This window comes from Thalia democratica, chromosome 1, assembly GCF_965202585.1.
Source record: "Thalia democratica chromosome 1, ktThaDemo2.hap1.1, whole genome shotgun sequence".
NCBI lineage: Eukaryota > Metazoa > Chordata > Thaliacea > Salpida > Salpidae > Thalia > Thalia democratica.
The window spans coordinates 53209395-53226890 of record NC_139165.1 but is presented as its reverse complement, the minus strand read 5'-3'; the positions used below and the strand labels follow the sequence as shown (position 1 = coordinate 53226890).

The 17496-nt window shown below is 25.3% G+C and overlaps 1 protein-coding gene across 1 annotated transcript; it reads left to right on the top strand.

Annotated features, from left to right (window-relative positions):
• Window positions 1-14947: 14947 nt before the first annotated feature.
• Window positions 14948-16694, top strand: LOC145847074 (uncharacterized). The gene is made up of 2 exons (XM_082953496.1): window positions 14948-15078; window positions 15974-16694. Exons 1-2 carry the CDS (start codon window positions 15074-15076, stop codon window positions 16566-16568), a joined length of 600 nt encoding a protein of 199 aa, XP_082809622.1. The 5' UTR covers window positions 14948-15073; the 3' UTR covers window positions 16569-16694.
• The last annotated feature ends 802 nt before the right edge of the window (window positions 16695-17496 follow it).

Here is a 17496-nt window from a genome sequence, read left to right as displayed (position 1 = left end):
AGACATCCTACGACCGGTTTCGTCCTAATTAGGACTCATCAGGCAGGCATAGTTGCGAGAAACCGCTATTGTGATCTTAACCAAGCGGGATTAAGTGCGAAGTACTGAAGCGACCGTTTATGGGTAAAGTTGAAAAATTGACACAGCTAAATCGTTCACAGCCCAACGTCTCAGACATTGTCAGCTTATTGTGAGATTATAGTCTGCGCTCGTTTGATCATTTTTAACTAGTAGTTATTACGGCCATCATCAACATTGTTGAGATGTTTCTCCCCATCAATAACCGGTCGTAGGATATCTCGGATGCTGTTGTTGTTGATCTTGCGGTAAAGTTCATTAATTATTGTTGATTGCGCGAAACTTATATTCATAAGAAATAGTTATAAGGAAAATAAAATCAAACATTGGCTTACTTTTTATAAAGAAGTATTATCGTTTTTAAAAAATCTTCAAAAAAATGAAAACAACTTAGAGCTTTTATATTTGTGGCAATAAAAGAGTTCAACTTAATAAAAGCATTTAAATTCCAAAAGAATTTTTTTAACAATTAGGTTATCTAAAAAGTATTTTTTCTACAAATAGAACAAATAGTATAATTAAAACAACGTATTTAACTATTTAAATATATTTACATTGAATCGATATAAATTGACTAAAATTTATCGGTACATCTCAAAAACTTTGAGCTATTTTTAAGCTTCTTCAATTAATTTTGTGAATCATACATATCTTTATTAATGATAAACGAAAAAGAATTGTTTACCAGCAACTTGTTCGTCTGTAAGTACTATTTAGAAGCAAATAAACATGTCTATTGACTATTTTAAAGTTAACCAAGAAAGTTTTTAGACAAACTGTTTAAACTTTTGAAACAAGTTCAGTTAAAAGATTTTTAAAAAATAACTACTTATGATACTAAGAAGTCAAAAACAGCTAAAAGATTGTCTACAGACAGCCATCACTGATAAAACAGAAGACTATTGCAACTGTGCAAAGAAAACAGAGTGCCCAGTAAACTCAAAATGTCAGCTATCAAAAGTTATTTACAAAGCTGTTGTAACTTCTAAAGACGGCGAAAAAGTTTACATTGGATCAACTGGAAAAGTTTTTAAAAAAAGATACCTACAACATCTTTACTCGTTCAAAAATATTGACCGTCGACACACTACGACTTTAGCGAAATACATATGGCATCTTAAGGATAAAAAAATCAAATTTATAATAAAATGGTCAATAGTTCGAGTAGCTATTGGTGATTTAATATTGAACAATTCTTGTGAGCTTTGTAAACTCGAGTGGATCGAAATCAAAAATCACAGCGGAGAAAATTGTTTAAATAAAAACGTGTGCCAACATTTCAGTACCGCGGTAAACTCTAATTGTAAAATCAAAAACACTTTTTCAGGAAGCTGTTATGAAAAACGATAGTGAACTTTAAGCGTATTATATTATAATGTTAATGACCTGCTGCTTAGATACGCTTTTTTTAACACAACACAAAAACGCGTATATAACCGGTAGTGCGTACCTAAAAAATTTCGGTAATTAATTACCTACATTAAGTCTAATAAATATTCTTTTTTATCAAAATTATTTTTTAAACGCATTTTAAGTTTACGTTTCAATCATGGAGTATGTAAATGACAATTTAAGTACTTTTTATTTTCATTAATATCGCATTTTAACACAATTTTTAGATTTCTTTTTGATTCATGAGGTCTGTAAATGTCAATTAAACTCTTTATTACTCTCATTATCTAAAAACTTTAATTTAGATAATTATACGCTTTAAACGTTTATGTTTTAATCATGGTGTATGTAAATGTTAACAGCACTGTTCATTATTTTTTTTATAAACTTTTATGATCTTATAAACACTTTTTTATCCGACTTTTTCAATCATTGGGTATGTCAATTTAAATTGCATTGTTCTTTGTTTTCGTTAAGTAATCAAACTGTAATATGTTTGTTTCAATAATTGATTTAGTATGCAATTTATAACTTCATAATTTTTTTTCTGGTTCCTTTAGCTTTAGTTTATTAAAATTTTATACAGTAAGAATTAATTTAAAACGTAATATTTTTGTTTTATTACTTTTAGGTTTGGATTTTGATTTCTAAAAAGAAAAAAACCTATTTTGAACACAGCGTTTTTTGGCTAAAAAAGTGCGTACTGAACCGGCAGAGCGTACCTAAGTTGCTGGTTACTGTATGTACTTTTAAATGTTTGTAATTTTTTTTGACTTTAATTTAATTCATAAAAAATATCGAACAAAATTACTGTAGTGCAATAATGCGCTATTGTTTGCTACTTATTGGATTGTATTCAGTTATTTTACCATTAAAATTAAGCAGCTTGAAAAAGTTTTAAATTAACAAAGTAAAAGTTTTTATAAATACTTGAAAATTTACAAATAAAACTGGAGTAGTAAAATATGAAATGTCAAAGATTTTTTTTGTTATAAATAAATTTTTACATAAAACTAATTTTCAGTTTGTAAAAGCATCTGAATTAATTTGAAAACTTTTGATGCTTAAAATTAAAGGAAATTTATAATTAAGTGCAATGTTTATAATGCAATAAAACTTGTTTTTTAGGCATGAAAGGGATTTAATTAATTTAATTAAGTAAAATCTAAAACTTTAAGTTATTTAAGAATTTTTTAAAGAAAATTAAAAGACCAAGATACTAAATTACTATAATGCAACATATAAACTTTAATTGAACTACTTATTCAAAGTCTTAGTATAGCTACTATATATGAATGAATATGAGTTCTGTACATTTTTGTATGTTCCTTTATATTTTGTACAGTTGACTTTTGTAATGATTCAGTAATAAGAATAGATAAAAAGCTATTCGCAAATCAAATAAAGCTTAACTAAATTCTATCAACTTTTACAGTTTTTCGTTTAAGTTTCTTTTTATAGAAGAAAGTTTCCATTTTTTAAGCAATTACGTTTTTTGAAAAAAAAAATATTTTTTTTATATTATTTGCAAGTTTAGTTTTGTTCTGTTATAGTTAGATTAGTACTGATAATATAAAATAATTCAAAAAAATATTTTCAAACGTATTCTAAAACTTCATTTAATCTATGATTTTGTAATGTGTAGAAAATTATTAATTAATTTTTATGTTCTTATTTTTACCGATATTATTACTGTTCGCAGTACAATTTTTTTAATTTTTAGATTTGTAACGGTTAGCTACTGACTATATTTTAACAAATTTATCTTAATTAATTTAACTGTAATTTAAAAAAGAAAGTAAATGTATTACAGTTTGTGTACAAAAATAAAATAAGAAATTAGGAATATCGGATTAGATAATTTTTTTGAACCCAGGTAAAAGTGCGTAGCTTATGTGAAATGCGTATACTAAATATTTGAGAAAAATTTCAGTTCTTTACACCAAACAATAATAATATTTATTTTCTAAAGAAATTCTTAAACACAGCATCTATACAAGTATTTATTTTTGTATTCATAAATTTAAAGACGAATGTTTGGGTGTTTTACCGAAGTATCGGAAGGTCTTTTTTTTTATTTTACTTAGACTTGGTTAAATATTTATAATATATAGGGTATAATACATATATATTTTGCAATTTTTCTATAACATAGGCATATTTTAGAAAATTGTTAAAACTTTGTAGCCAATAGTTCAATGGAGGTTATGAATTTTTTTAAACACTAGACACCATCTAGGTCTAGGGTATTTTTGAATAAGGTTTTGTAAGCGATGGTTTTTTACATCTTTATTAATATGGTTCTGTTCTTGACAAATAAAGTAAGAATGTTCTAAGTTTCATAATTGCTAAATTAAAGGAAGATTTAACATAAGTGATATTCTTTGAAATTTGATTTATAGTTTATCTTTGTAGGTTATACGACAATTCAAACTCGGACAACTCAAATTCCGACAGTTAAAATTCTTAAAAAAATATTAAAAATACTATAACTCTAAAAAATAATAATGTATATGTAAATCTTATTATTATCTACAAGCTACTTTTTCTGTTTTGGCAAATCTTAAATATTTTTCAAAATATTTTAAAATTAATAAAAACAACTATGTTTTTTACTTTATTTAAGCTATATCTCAAAAAAAATTTATTTTTTTTAAAGAAAAAATTGCTTGTAGATATTAATATAACCTACATATGTATATTCATTTTTTACAAATATACATTACTTTTTTATTTGTGGCCGTTTCAATTTTTTTTTAAGAATTTGAATCGTCGGAGTTTGAATTGTCTGAATTTGAATAGTCGTGCACCCATCTTTATAGTACGGAAATGTAGCCAAATGATATCTAAGCTTGCAAATATAGCAAAATGAACAAAATTATTAATTTAACCTAAAATTTCTTAGAATATAAACTTTTAACAATATTATGTAACGAACTAGTAAGTTAAATTTGTCAAAATTTATAGAATCTAATTAAGCTCTTAAGAGATAAAAAAAAATTCAAAGTCATTTGCAAAACTTTCATATTATATAAGATATAAATAAAAATGCTTATTTATAAAATTTTAAAATTGAATTTAGCAATTTTTTTTGTAAACGATTTCAAACTATACTTAATCTAAAGAACTGTTACAAAAGTACTAGGTAAGAGTATCGTTGATAGCACTATATCCAACTACTGAGCATACAAAACTTGTGAGTAATTAAACCAGTATTTACGCGGTATGAAAATAAGTATAGATACATAAAAAAGCTTCTTTAAACATCTAAATAATTTTCAACAGAACTCTTTTAAAGTTTAAGTAGAGAGACTTTTATATATATTCTATTTATAGAACGACAAAAAAAAAAAACGCTCAAATTATTTGGTCCTAGGACCTGGTGCACAAATAAACCTTTCGGTTATCGAGTAGCACACCACTTGTTTACCTTTTAAGGTCTATAGCTATAAACATTTAGATTTGAAGTAAACTTAAATGAACATGTTTTTTTTATATGTGCAATTTGCATATAATTTTCTGTTTTTCTTCTTTTGATACTTCTAAGTTCCTTATAAATGTTTATTTGTTGACAAGATATTAAACTGTATTAGGGCGTATGACTCGATAACCAAAAGGTTTTTCGTACACCAGATCCTTAAACTAAATTTTTTATCACTTTTTTATCTTTCAATAAACAACATTTTAAAAGTCTTTAAATTAAAAAAAAATAGTAAAACGTGCATTTTCTCAGAAATTTTAATTTTTCTTAATCAGTCTTTAAACAATTGTTTTTTTTCTTTTTGACAACTAAATAAAAAACTCAAAAACGGTATAAAAAAAATTTTGCTATAGCATAGTTCTAAAAGAAACAAGCTATTTGACTTCTTGTTTCTACATATCTATAGGTTTGTAAATTAAATCACTTTAATTGAATTTATTTTTATAAATGAGTTACAATATACCAAAGTTAAGTTCGTTTTATTTGTCCTTAATGTTTTATTAACCTTACATAATTTCTCATGCATAACAGAAAGGGATGCTAGAGAGGGTGAGAAAATTTTATAAGTTGTTGCATTTAATTTTTAATTCTATACTAAATACCGTTTTGAGTCGTACAAATATATTTTTTATTGATAAGATTACTTTTAGTTATGAAATTTATATATATATATGTTCGTAATTAAAAAAAAGAAAGCAAAAAAGTTCTATACATTAAAGTACAAGTTTCTAATTATGTACTGGCATTTCTTATATTTCTTAATAAAATATCAATTAAGTGTTTCTTGCGTTTTAATGCTTTAATTTAACTTTAAACTTATCTTCTTCATACTTTACAAAAAAAGTATTCATTCAAAACAATTATTTAAGTCATAATCAAAATTTGAAGCTTTTATAACATTCATTATATTAAAAAAAAAAACCGTTTGACCCGATTGACCTGTTAATCAATAACACTAAAATATCAACTGTTAAAGTTTTTAAAGATTTGAAATATATATCTTTTGAAATCTTAAATGGAATGAACAGATAAATTATTTGTATAATGTTGCACAAGTTTTATCATATCAAATACAAAAGCGTTTTGAAACTAATTCAGCTATGCTGACAAAACTATTTAAGATATACTTTTGTCCTAAGCTTGATAACAATACCAAAATTTTATCACCCTATCTAAACACGACATTAACAAAATTGAGTCTGTGCAGAGAAATTTTACCCGTTTTATGTGTAGTCGATGTAACATATCCAATACACTATACAATACTAGATTGGTTAAACTTGGATTAAAATCTCTAGAATATAGAAGATAGGGGTTTAATTTATTTACGCTTTTTAAAATTATAAATGGCAATTATAAGGTTTTTTTTAGTCAATTATTTATTTTATCCTATGATAAACATCAGTTAAGAGGAAATAATAGAACAATAAAATTTAAACTTAATTTTAGCAACAGTCAGTGGCAAGGTTCATTTTTCACAGAGCAAAGACTATGTGGAACAAGTTACCACATGAATGTGGTATCGTGTGAGAGGGTGGAACATTTTCGCTTAAAACTAAAAAGATTTAATATAAATATTATAAATATCAGTAAAATTCAGTAACTTTCCACAAATACAATAGGAAATAATTAATAAAAAAAACTTTTATAATTTTCATATTATCTAAATTAATTACTGGTTTCTTCATTTTTCTATTTGTAATATTAAGTAGTTTTATTTCCCTACGCCTTCCCCCTAACAGACTAATAACTTATTTTTATTAACTTTGTACAAATGTGTTTGTATTTACTAAAATATCGCCTTTTATATTAAGCAATTAAGTATAAGCTTATTTTTGAGTTTTTTTATACTTCTAGTTTTGTTTATGTTTATTTTTTGTTGAATATAAATGGATTTTATTTTTATTTTTCTCATTGAGTGTCCTGTTTAAGTGGCTCAGGTTTTGATGCCTGAGTCCAACACTGCACAATTAAAAAAATATTAACAATAATTAAAGCTTTTTAGATTTAAAATACTTTATTTTTAATTCAAAAAATTTGCTTCAAAAAAGGCAAAAATTACTTTTATCTTCTTATAAATAAATTTGTTCTACTATATCTTCCTTTACTTCACAGTAACAAAATGTAAAATTTATTTTTGTGTCAAACTTACAATGGTAAAGTTAATAGCTTATTTTGTGTTTTTAGTTAACATAAATTCGAAAAAATCGTTTTTTACTATTGGGTGAAAATTCTTAGGAAGGCTCATTCAATTGAGTATGCAATTTTTTACTGTGTTTAAAATGTGTGTAAAAAAGAACTTACTGTACTAGATTTCAAATATGACTATATTTTGATTAAAAAGTATCGATAACACAATGTTTGTTCCGCTTAACTAACAAGAAAATGCAATTTTAATAAAACTGATAGTCCGTAAAAACAAATGGTTTAGCAACAACTAGCTGTATGTGGCAACCGTTTGCATATCTTAACACTTAACAACTATTCACTGTCTATTTCTATGCATACAACAATATATTATTCAAATAAACAGATTAAAAGTATGTTTATACTATATTAAGTTTTATATGTGAGTAAATGTTTTTGAATACTATTACAATCGCACAAAATACTAGTTGTACCTACTAAACCAGCAATTTGTATAAAATGAATGATTATAAATTAAAAAATTTAAGAGGAAATAGATAATTTTTGTGTAGTATGTAGTACTCATTGGCCAAAAGTATTTATTTGGCAGCAGGGTTGCTAGAATATTTTTGTTGTATTGTAAAGAAAAGACTAATTTAGTCTACATTAAGTTTCCTTGATTTCATTTTGTCCAACCAAACAACAATTAAAGATTATACAATGCATAACCAATAAAGCCATTAAAATTTTCATGGCTGACTGCTTGGATTTAGAATTGGACAACATTCTCAAAACTTTCTCAAAGTTACCTCAAAATACTCATCATGAACACAATTAAGGCAACTCAGTTCAAAATGAACCGCTTACCCTCCATCGGCGCAAATTCTTGCCAAGTCTACCTCCACCTTGCATAAATGGTTAAAAATTTAATTAGGTTGGCTAGGCAAGGTTCATTAGCTAGAAAATCCACCTATAATAGCGTTTCACTTTGTGTTACGTACCACTTTAACCGCCCGCTTAACAAACTGTGAAAGATGCCACATGTACCCATGAATTAAATAATTTAGTATACATTTTTAGTTCTAGTTACAGAAGTGACTACGTAGGTAAGAGCAACATGTTACGAATACGATTAAAAAAGCTATTTTTAATGTCGACGTAAGGCCCAAAGGTAAACAATCATCAATTCATGAACACCTTCATAACAACACTAGTTATGTTGAAAAAAAAAACCTTAAAAGTAGATTCTCAGAATTCTAGCTAGAGAGAAAAGCACTTGATCAGTTTTTAAATTTCTATCACCAAGAGGTCGCCATAGAATTACCCAAGAATTTAAAACAAACAAATCAAACGTTTATTTTGTATACGGAAGTATTTTATTTTGAAAACCCGGCAACTCTGCATAGCGGTCAATAATTGATGCGTAAGTCGCAACTTTACGAACCCTTCTTTGAAACCTAAATTTACTAATTTAGTAGAAATTATGTTGAAACGTTCTTTTTTACGGAACAAAAGAAAAACAAAATAAACTTTTCTTTTGAAAGACTTGAAAGTTTTGTTTTCTTAAATTCCTACACAGTCATTCGTTTAATGGCAGTTTTTTGTCAAAGACTATTTTTTTTTTATTAAAATAAAATGTTACTTTTCATGTCACTCATTTATAGCTAAAGTTATGATATATAACAAAGGTTTTAGATCTATTTTTAAAGTTAAGATCTATAAAAATAGGTTTAAAATTTATCAAAACTACTGAAAAAATGTCTATCAGCCAAAAAACTATAATTTTTAAAAATTTCGTTTATACTAATCATAGTCCTAAAACTAGAAAATAAAAAAAGTTAAAAAAATCAAGAAAAAATCATATATAGAAAATCATAACTTTTCATAGAGGTATAATCTTGATGAACACTAGATATTGTGGGTAGAAAGACTAGATTAACTTAATACCTTATAATTATCTAACCCTGCTTTAAAGTTTAGGCTAAAGTTTTGTTATAGGGAATACTAAAATTTTTAACTTTTCAAAGTATTAAAAAACTTATATAAAGGTATTTCAGAGATAAGGACATTAGAAAGAAAAAAGGAACTCTTGCCAGTCACAAACATTGTCATTGAACATTTGTCAATGGAAAGGTGTGGAGAAAGGCCTTTTAATCATCGATTTACCCATCATTAAATTTGTAAACACAATTTAAAGCATTTTTTTTCAGTAGTAAAAAATGATTGAAAATAATTACACATAAATAGTCACTTAGGGTTTTTTCTTTAAAAGATGGTTTTATTTTACTTTGCTTAATTATAAGTAAGACATTAAAAGGTTTGATAAAGTTGCACATGATCTTACACACTTGTTACACAACCAGAAAACATTTGTTGGTGTAAAGAGGTACAGTTTGAGACTGATGTTTTTTCTCATAAAAATAACCCAATGATTTATTTATTGAAAGAGATGTTTTATTCTTTATCTAATTTTGATTAACTAAGTGTTAATCAATAAAATTAAACATTGAACTTGCTTGCTTGACTTTCTTCCACATAGTGTCTATTGTTGAAGAGAAAGTACTTATATTTTTACTCTAAAATATAAGTAAACAAATAATAAATTTTAAGTATTAACTGATAAGAGTTTTTTTTTTAAAAACCCATGAATGCCAATTCTGATCATGGAAACATTGACATATACATAATAGTATTTGTAAAACTATGAAAATATTTTTAAGAACTTATTTTAAACTATATAAAAAAAAAAACTAACTGTTTACTAAAAATAATAGCCTAAAATGACCTTGTTGATAATAGTACTCTACCAAAATATCAACTAATATACCCTTATCTCTAACTATTACCTTAAAACATAAGTCTAAATCAAAAAATGATAATAGGAGCAATGCTTGATGACATCATAGGAGGTGTGGAAAGTTTTAATTTACCTCAATTGTATATTAAGATATACTAAAATATGTAATTATGCTATAATTGCAAAAAAAAAATATATTGTGAGAGATAACTGTAGTAACAATAGTTTGTGTTGCTCAGTTATCCATATGACATTATCATGTGTTGCCACTAATATAAACCACTTAATTTTAAAATCATTATAAAAAATGTTGAGATAAAGTTTCCATCATACCACTTGGACCATCTGACTATATGCTTTTGGTGGACTGAGACCTAGGTTTTGTTTTTATTGAAACTCATCAATTAAGCAACAGAAACTCGCAGTTGTCAATCTTGAAACAGTTTGTTTATAAAATTTTACCATGAAGCTAGTGTTTCAGGGTTTGTGCGCGTCAGGCTAAATCAGGCTAAGTCAGGCTAAATCAGTTTTTTTGAAAAAAGTTGAAAAACGTCAGGCTAAATCAGTTTTTTTATTTAAAAATTTGAGAATCTCAGTTTTTCTCAATTCAAATGCTTCAAAATTTTTGATAAAAAAATTGAGAAATCTTTTAAAGATCAAATTGAGATGTGAATTTATTTCTAAAGAATGATTTAGTTATTAAAGACAAAATCAGTCAGTATTTGTTAAAATAAATGCTTAAAACCTTTTGTTGAATCTCTAAAAAAATTTAGATTATTTTGTTTTTAGTAGATTATTTACGTCATATTTATGAAAATTCATAAAAAAAAAACAGTTTAAACATTACAGTTTAGTTCAGCAACTTAGCTGTTTGTTTGAATTTTAATACTTGTATAAGCGTTTCATTTTAAGTTTTAATAAAACACACAATGCACATCGTTTTATTATAAATCTTCTGGTTATAATGTTTTTACTAAGTGCTTAATTAAATTGAACAATTGTGTTTAGTAATATATATTAAATTTTTACACTAGTAAAAGATTAGATATAACACTTATTTTAAAACTTATAATTGAATTTGTTATGTTAAGGGCATAGGGTGGGGGGTCAATCACCCTTTTCACAATTTAGTCTTATTTTATTGAGTTGTGAATAAGCTATGAGTTGCTTTTTGCAGATTTTTAAAGCTCAAAATATTTTTGAGGTAAAACTGAATGAACTGGGAGACTACAATAGTACTGATCAAGACCCCCCAATATCTAAAATGACTTCTAAAGGTTATTTTCCTTACTTAGAAAAAATGTCAGGCTAAATTAGTCTCAGTCAGGCTAAATAAAAAAAATTTTGCGCACGAACCCTGATTTGAGTTGAAGTCGGAGACTACAATAGTACTAATTTTGACCCCCCAATATCTAAAATGACTTCTTAAGGGGATTTTCCTTACTTTTAAAAAATGTCAGGCTAAATTTGTCCCAGTCAGGCTAAATGAAAAAAATTTCGCGCACGAACCCTGGTGTTTGCTGGTTTAACTTGTACACTTCAGCTACTTCATATTGGCCACCTAAGCTAACTTAAGCTAGTTTAAAAGTTTTCAAAAAATCAGGCTGACCCAGGCTTACCAGTTTAGATATTTTTTTTCTATATCTCAGGCTAGTGTTTATTTTTTTAAATGAATTAATTTCTTAAAACCTTTTTTTTCTATTCTCCATAGTTTTTTTTTTGATATTTTAAGTATTTTACTTTGACCCAATTTGAATAAGATTTCAATTATTTAACATATAGTTTTTATCATAAGCTATAAACTATATAAAGTGGGTAGAAGATGGGTCAATTATGTACAAAGACTCTTGCACGGTATCAATTGTGCAGAACCGTCATTTTTTCACAAAGACACTTTTCCATGAATTATAATTTTTTTTTTACTTAAATTTATTATTATTTTTTCTATCACTAATACCCCTTACCCTCTGTCAGTAGTTTTTTTTTACAATTTATTTCTTATTAATTTTTAAGTTTTCTTGTTTTTTTTGATCAATAATGTTTATTAGTTGTTTAATTTTTATATTCTTCTACTATTACACCTAACCCTCGGTCCGCAAATGTTTTTTTTATTAGTTTATTTTTTATTTCTAAATTTTATTTTATTACTTTTTTTTGTTATTTTTATTTACTATCACTGTTACTCGTAGCCCTTACCCTCAGTCAGTAACTTTTTTTTCAAACAATTTATCTTTTTATTTTTTATTGTCTTGTTTTTTTTACGATCGTGCAAAAATGTCCTTTTGTCCAAAAAAGTCTTTGTGCATATTTGACCCGTTCCCATATCAATAGGCATAAATACTTTGAAACATCAATTTCTATTCTATGAAAATAAACTTATTAATTTGATGAAAAAAGTACAATAATATCAACATATATACAGACATTATAATTAAGTTAAAAAAGATTATGAATCAGTAGCATAATATAGTTGTTCTCTAACACCATCTAACAAAATAAACCTATAAGTTTGCTATTTATCCTGGTATACTATCAAAATCCAGCTGCATTCAAAGTTCACCTGTTTTTTTTTTTTTTTTTTTAAATATATTATTTATTAATATATTTGTATATTTTTTGCATTTTATTTATTGATTTTATACTATCACTGTTACCCTAAACCCTTATCCTCAATCGATAAGCGGCTCTCGATTTTGACTGGGTGGATTTTGAATGTGTCCCATTTATCCTAGACTTCCCTAGAATTTTTTCTGAAATTTTAGTGGGAACTTTATTTTTTCAATTTTTCATATACTCTTGCTGACTAAAGCTATTTTCATATATCTGAGATCAGATTTTTGTCACTCATGTCTAGCTATTTTACTTAAAAGAGTTACAAATCATTAAGTATTATATTATTTTTTTGGTACTTACTAGATAAATTAAAAAGTAATCAGACTGGCTTTCTTACTTTGAAGACTGGTAAATGAAATAATAATAATATTGAATGTTTTACATTTTTTTTTAGTTAAAATAAATAAGGATTTTTTTAGAGAAACATTATGAAAATGTAACTGTGTTTTAGCTAAAGGTTTTCAATAGAATTAGATGTAGTTAAGAGGGGAACAGGTCAAAACTGAACAAAGACAAAATTACACAAGTTTACTAAATTGCACAAGGGGACTAAACTGTACAAAGACAAAATTGCACAAGGGCACAAAATTGCACAAGGATACTTCTGCACAAAGACAAATTTGCACAAGTTACATTTTTGCACAAGAGTAAAAAAAAACAAAAAAAAAAGTTACTGACCGAGGGTAAGGGTAGGGGTAACAGTGATAGTAAAAATAAAGATTCAAAAATTAGTAAAAAAAAAGCTTCCTATCAAGGGTAAAGGCTAGGGGTAACAGTGATAGTAAAACAAAAAAACTGAATTAGAAAAAAATATAAAATAAGAATTAAATTTAAAACTAAAAAAAAAAAGTGCAAAAGTGTCTTTGTGAAATTTTATCCCCTTGTGCAAAAGTATCTTTGTGCAATTTTGTACCCTCGTTCAATTTTGTTCTTGTGCAATATAAGCTTTATATAAATCAATGATAGTTTCTAAATAAGTTGTTCTGATAAATTTAAACATTACTTTATGTGTATGTAAGTATATTAAGGCTATTTTAGTGAACATTACTACTATTTATGATTGACATACTTTATAAGTATGTAAAGTTTGCAAGATTGATTTCTTTTTTATAATATTTTATACTTTTCTCACCTGTTTCATAATAAACAAGAGTCTTTAGTAAGGATATAAAAAGTTCATTAACATCATTAGATATACTATATATTTTTACTAATTGGATAGTTTGGTATTTGAATTTTTTTTTGAAGTTAATGTGTTGGTTATAAGTTGAACTTATGCATTTTAGTAGTCATTTATTAATTTAAATAAAAGTTCAGCTGATTCATGCTTGTTTGCAGTTTTTATTAAATAACTTAAGTTATTTGACTTTTTTCAAAAACTTCAGGCTTTTTTTTATGATTTGGAAATCAGTTTTTTGCTTGATTTTTATTATTATTTTATAAGTATAAATTTATTTTGTTGTTATAAGGGTTGCCATACACTCAGGACAGCTCAGGATAACTCATGGTGTTTTGAATTTTGTTTTCAAACTCAGGCTGACTTAGGATAGTTTTTTTTAATGAAAAACTCAAGATAGTTATAGGTTTTTTAATGATCTTGATACATATTTTTCTAGACTTTGAGAATAAGGTTTAGTTGATTTAGTCTCAATATTTTGTTTTATAACCTATTTTGTTAAAGAACTAGATTTTTAACAATTTTGAAAAGTTAAAAAAAACTTTTTAAAAGTTTTGAAAAAACTCAGGATGACTCAGGTCAGTACTTAATCACTCAGTACAGTTTTTTTGACTCAAAGAGTGACAACCTTGTATTATGAAAATATTAACTATTCAGGATTTGATAACATTTTTATATTTTTTTCTGGCTAATACGACTTATTTTTAAATTTGACCAAAAACTAAGTCTGACTCAGGCTAGCTTGGTCCAACATAGGCTAGTTTTTGGTCCCTCAGGCTGACTTTTCTGCATCAAAGAGTGGTAACCCTGTTTAAAGAAACCAATAAAATACAGTCTTTAAATAAAATAGGTCAGTGCTTAGAAAATTTGTCCGCATATTTTTGAATAGATGTTATTAATGAACACTGAACTTCACAACACAACCATCAACAACAGCATCCAAAATAACCTACGACTGGTTTGCCCTTATTAGGACTATCATTATGACTATATTAGGACTTATTAGGAGTCATAATAAAAATGAAACCAGCCGTAGGTTGTCTTGGATGCTGTTGTTGATGGTCATTTGGTGAATTTGATTATTTTTTGTTGATGTTATACTGAATCATGATGGCTTTTATTCTTTTGCTCTGATGATTGAACCCTTAACTTAATTTATTTTGCTCAACAAAATAGTCCTATATTAGTTTAAAAAGAGTAGCATATTTAAAAAAATAATTATTTCAGTTTGTTTATATTTAAAAGCTGTGAAAAATTCTGATTGGAACTGTTTCTAGTTTAACTTCAGTTAAAAAAAAGTTAAATAGTTACTAAAGAAATATTTATTATTGAAAGTTAGTATACATATTTTAAATATAATTTTTTTCAGAAAATTTTATTTGCAAAATCATTAAAAATTCAACATAAAATGAGGTAAGAAAATGTTATACTATTACAAATGTAAACTTGATAGCTATAGTAACAAATGTATTTTAGTTTATTTGATAAAAACTGTAAAAAATATTGATATATAAAGTTTTAAGTATGAATAAATTAACATTTACAATAACATTTACATTAACATTTCATTAACAATAACAATTATTATAGTTAACATATACTTTTAATTTTAAAGTTTTTTATATAACATAAGTTTTATGTGTTTATAATTACTCTATCAAGTGATTTTATGAAAATTTTATTCAATTCATTGGTTTAAGATTTAATTTGTAAAACATTGTTCCACTAAATTAATAACACTAATGAGGTCCTCAGTTATAATTAATATATGAGAATAAAAATGAAAATTTATGGAGACATTTACAAACTGTATTTAAAATAATAAAAATAAAACTAATGAAAACTGGTAAAAAAGTTTAAAGCTACTATTAACAAAGCTATTAAAGAAAATAACATAAAAAAATAATACAACTTAATGAAAACTGGTAAAAAAGCTTAAGGCTTCATTGAGTAAAACTAAAAAAAAACTTATTATAAATAAATTATATTAAAGGCAAGTAAAGCTTGTTAATAAACATTAATGAAACATTTTATCTACTGAATACAATTTTGAATGTATATTCAATAATGAAGGAAGCATAAAATTATAAAAATTTAATTGAAATTGTGGAAAACCTAAATAGTTTTCCTTATGTAATCATCATAATGAGTGTGTTAATTAAAAAATAAATAATTATATATGTTATTTTACTCAGTTTATTTAAGTATAATATTGTTAATTTATCTTATTAGTACCTGTTGATTTAAAGTTTAATGTTCATTAAAAGTTTTGGTTATCTTAAGTTTATTAATTTTCAAATTATTTCAGTTACCTCACTAAACTTCCACCTATAAGAAAAAATATATCCTTAATTACAAGCTTAAATTGTAGAAGTTTCCATTCAACACAACTACAACATAGCAAACTCACTGAATCTGAAGTAAGAAAATACAGTGATATACTGGAAATACCTTACAACGCAAGTGATAGTCGTCTAAAAAAAGCTTTTTACAAAAAAAGTAAAGAGACTCATCCGGACCTCAACAAAAGTGAGAACGCTTCGCAACAGTTTGAAAAAATTTCAGAGGCATATGAAAAGCTTTTGGCTCATCGAAAAGTAATTCTTGGACAATCAGCTACTCCTTATATTTCCAATCGATCAATTAAGGATATCAGAACTTCGTGGAGACCAAGGGAAAAAAGAAAACCTTATGAAAAAAACAACTATTCTCAAACTTTTGCTTCTGCAGACCCAGACTATAATGAAAGCAAAGGTTCAAGCTTCAAACGTACTACTGCTTTTGACTACCTAGATAATACTTATAAAACTATGTTAAAAAGAGACTCCTTACGTCATGCTAAAAATAAAGCAATTAGAAAAAATGCAAGTAAAGACTCCAAAAATGATTGTGTTCTTCAATAATAATAACACTCTAATTTTTTCTACTATATGTTGATTTGTTATTATGTAATAATTTTTTTCTAAAGCTTTCTTTAGATACTTTTTACAAGATAAGTGTTAAATTCATGCTTTAACTATATAGAATAAGGTGCTAAATTATAGTTTTTGTAAATTTTAATTATTTCTATAAGTTTTTTTTTAAAGCTTCTGAAAAAATTAATTTTTTTAGATGCATTAATTTGTACAAGAAACAAGCTTTCATTTACAAAGTGTTTTCAAAATGAATTAGTTTCAGAATAAAAATAAATTAATTTTTATTTAATTAGATTTATTTTTGTCCTGAACGAGTTATTTAAAAAAGTTATTTTTTTTAAAATATGCATTTTTTAGTTTAAAATGAATTTTTTTTTAATTGTTAAAACAGTTTATTAAAAAACTTAATATTTCAAGGTAATTTAATAACCTAGTATTTTTTTAAAAGACTTTGTTGTTTTTGTTGTTTCCATTTTTTTGAAAAAAAAGCTTTATTATTTTTTAAATTAGTTAATTTACTTAATTAAGTCTTTTATTTTTCGATCAAAAAGTTTTTACAAACTAAGATATTAACTTTGAAAATGATAAGTTATTTTTTCTAGCATATTTATTTCAACTAATTGAAATGTTTTATGCAAAATATTTATTTATTTATTTTAAACCATAACGCTATTTATGATTATTATAGTTATAATCAGCTATGTAAAACATTTATTGTTTCATTTAGGATATAAGATACACTATCTTATGAAATATTTTTTATTTAAAATATATTTTTGAATTTAAACAAAGCTTGAAATTTAAAATAATTTATTTAAATAAAATAGGATAAGTTGCTACACTTGGTTTATAATAAAGTTTTAAAAGTTGTTAATAAACTTTAAAAGTTTTAGTTAAATTATTTTATGGCACTTAA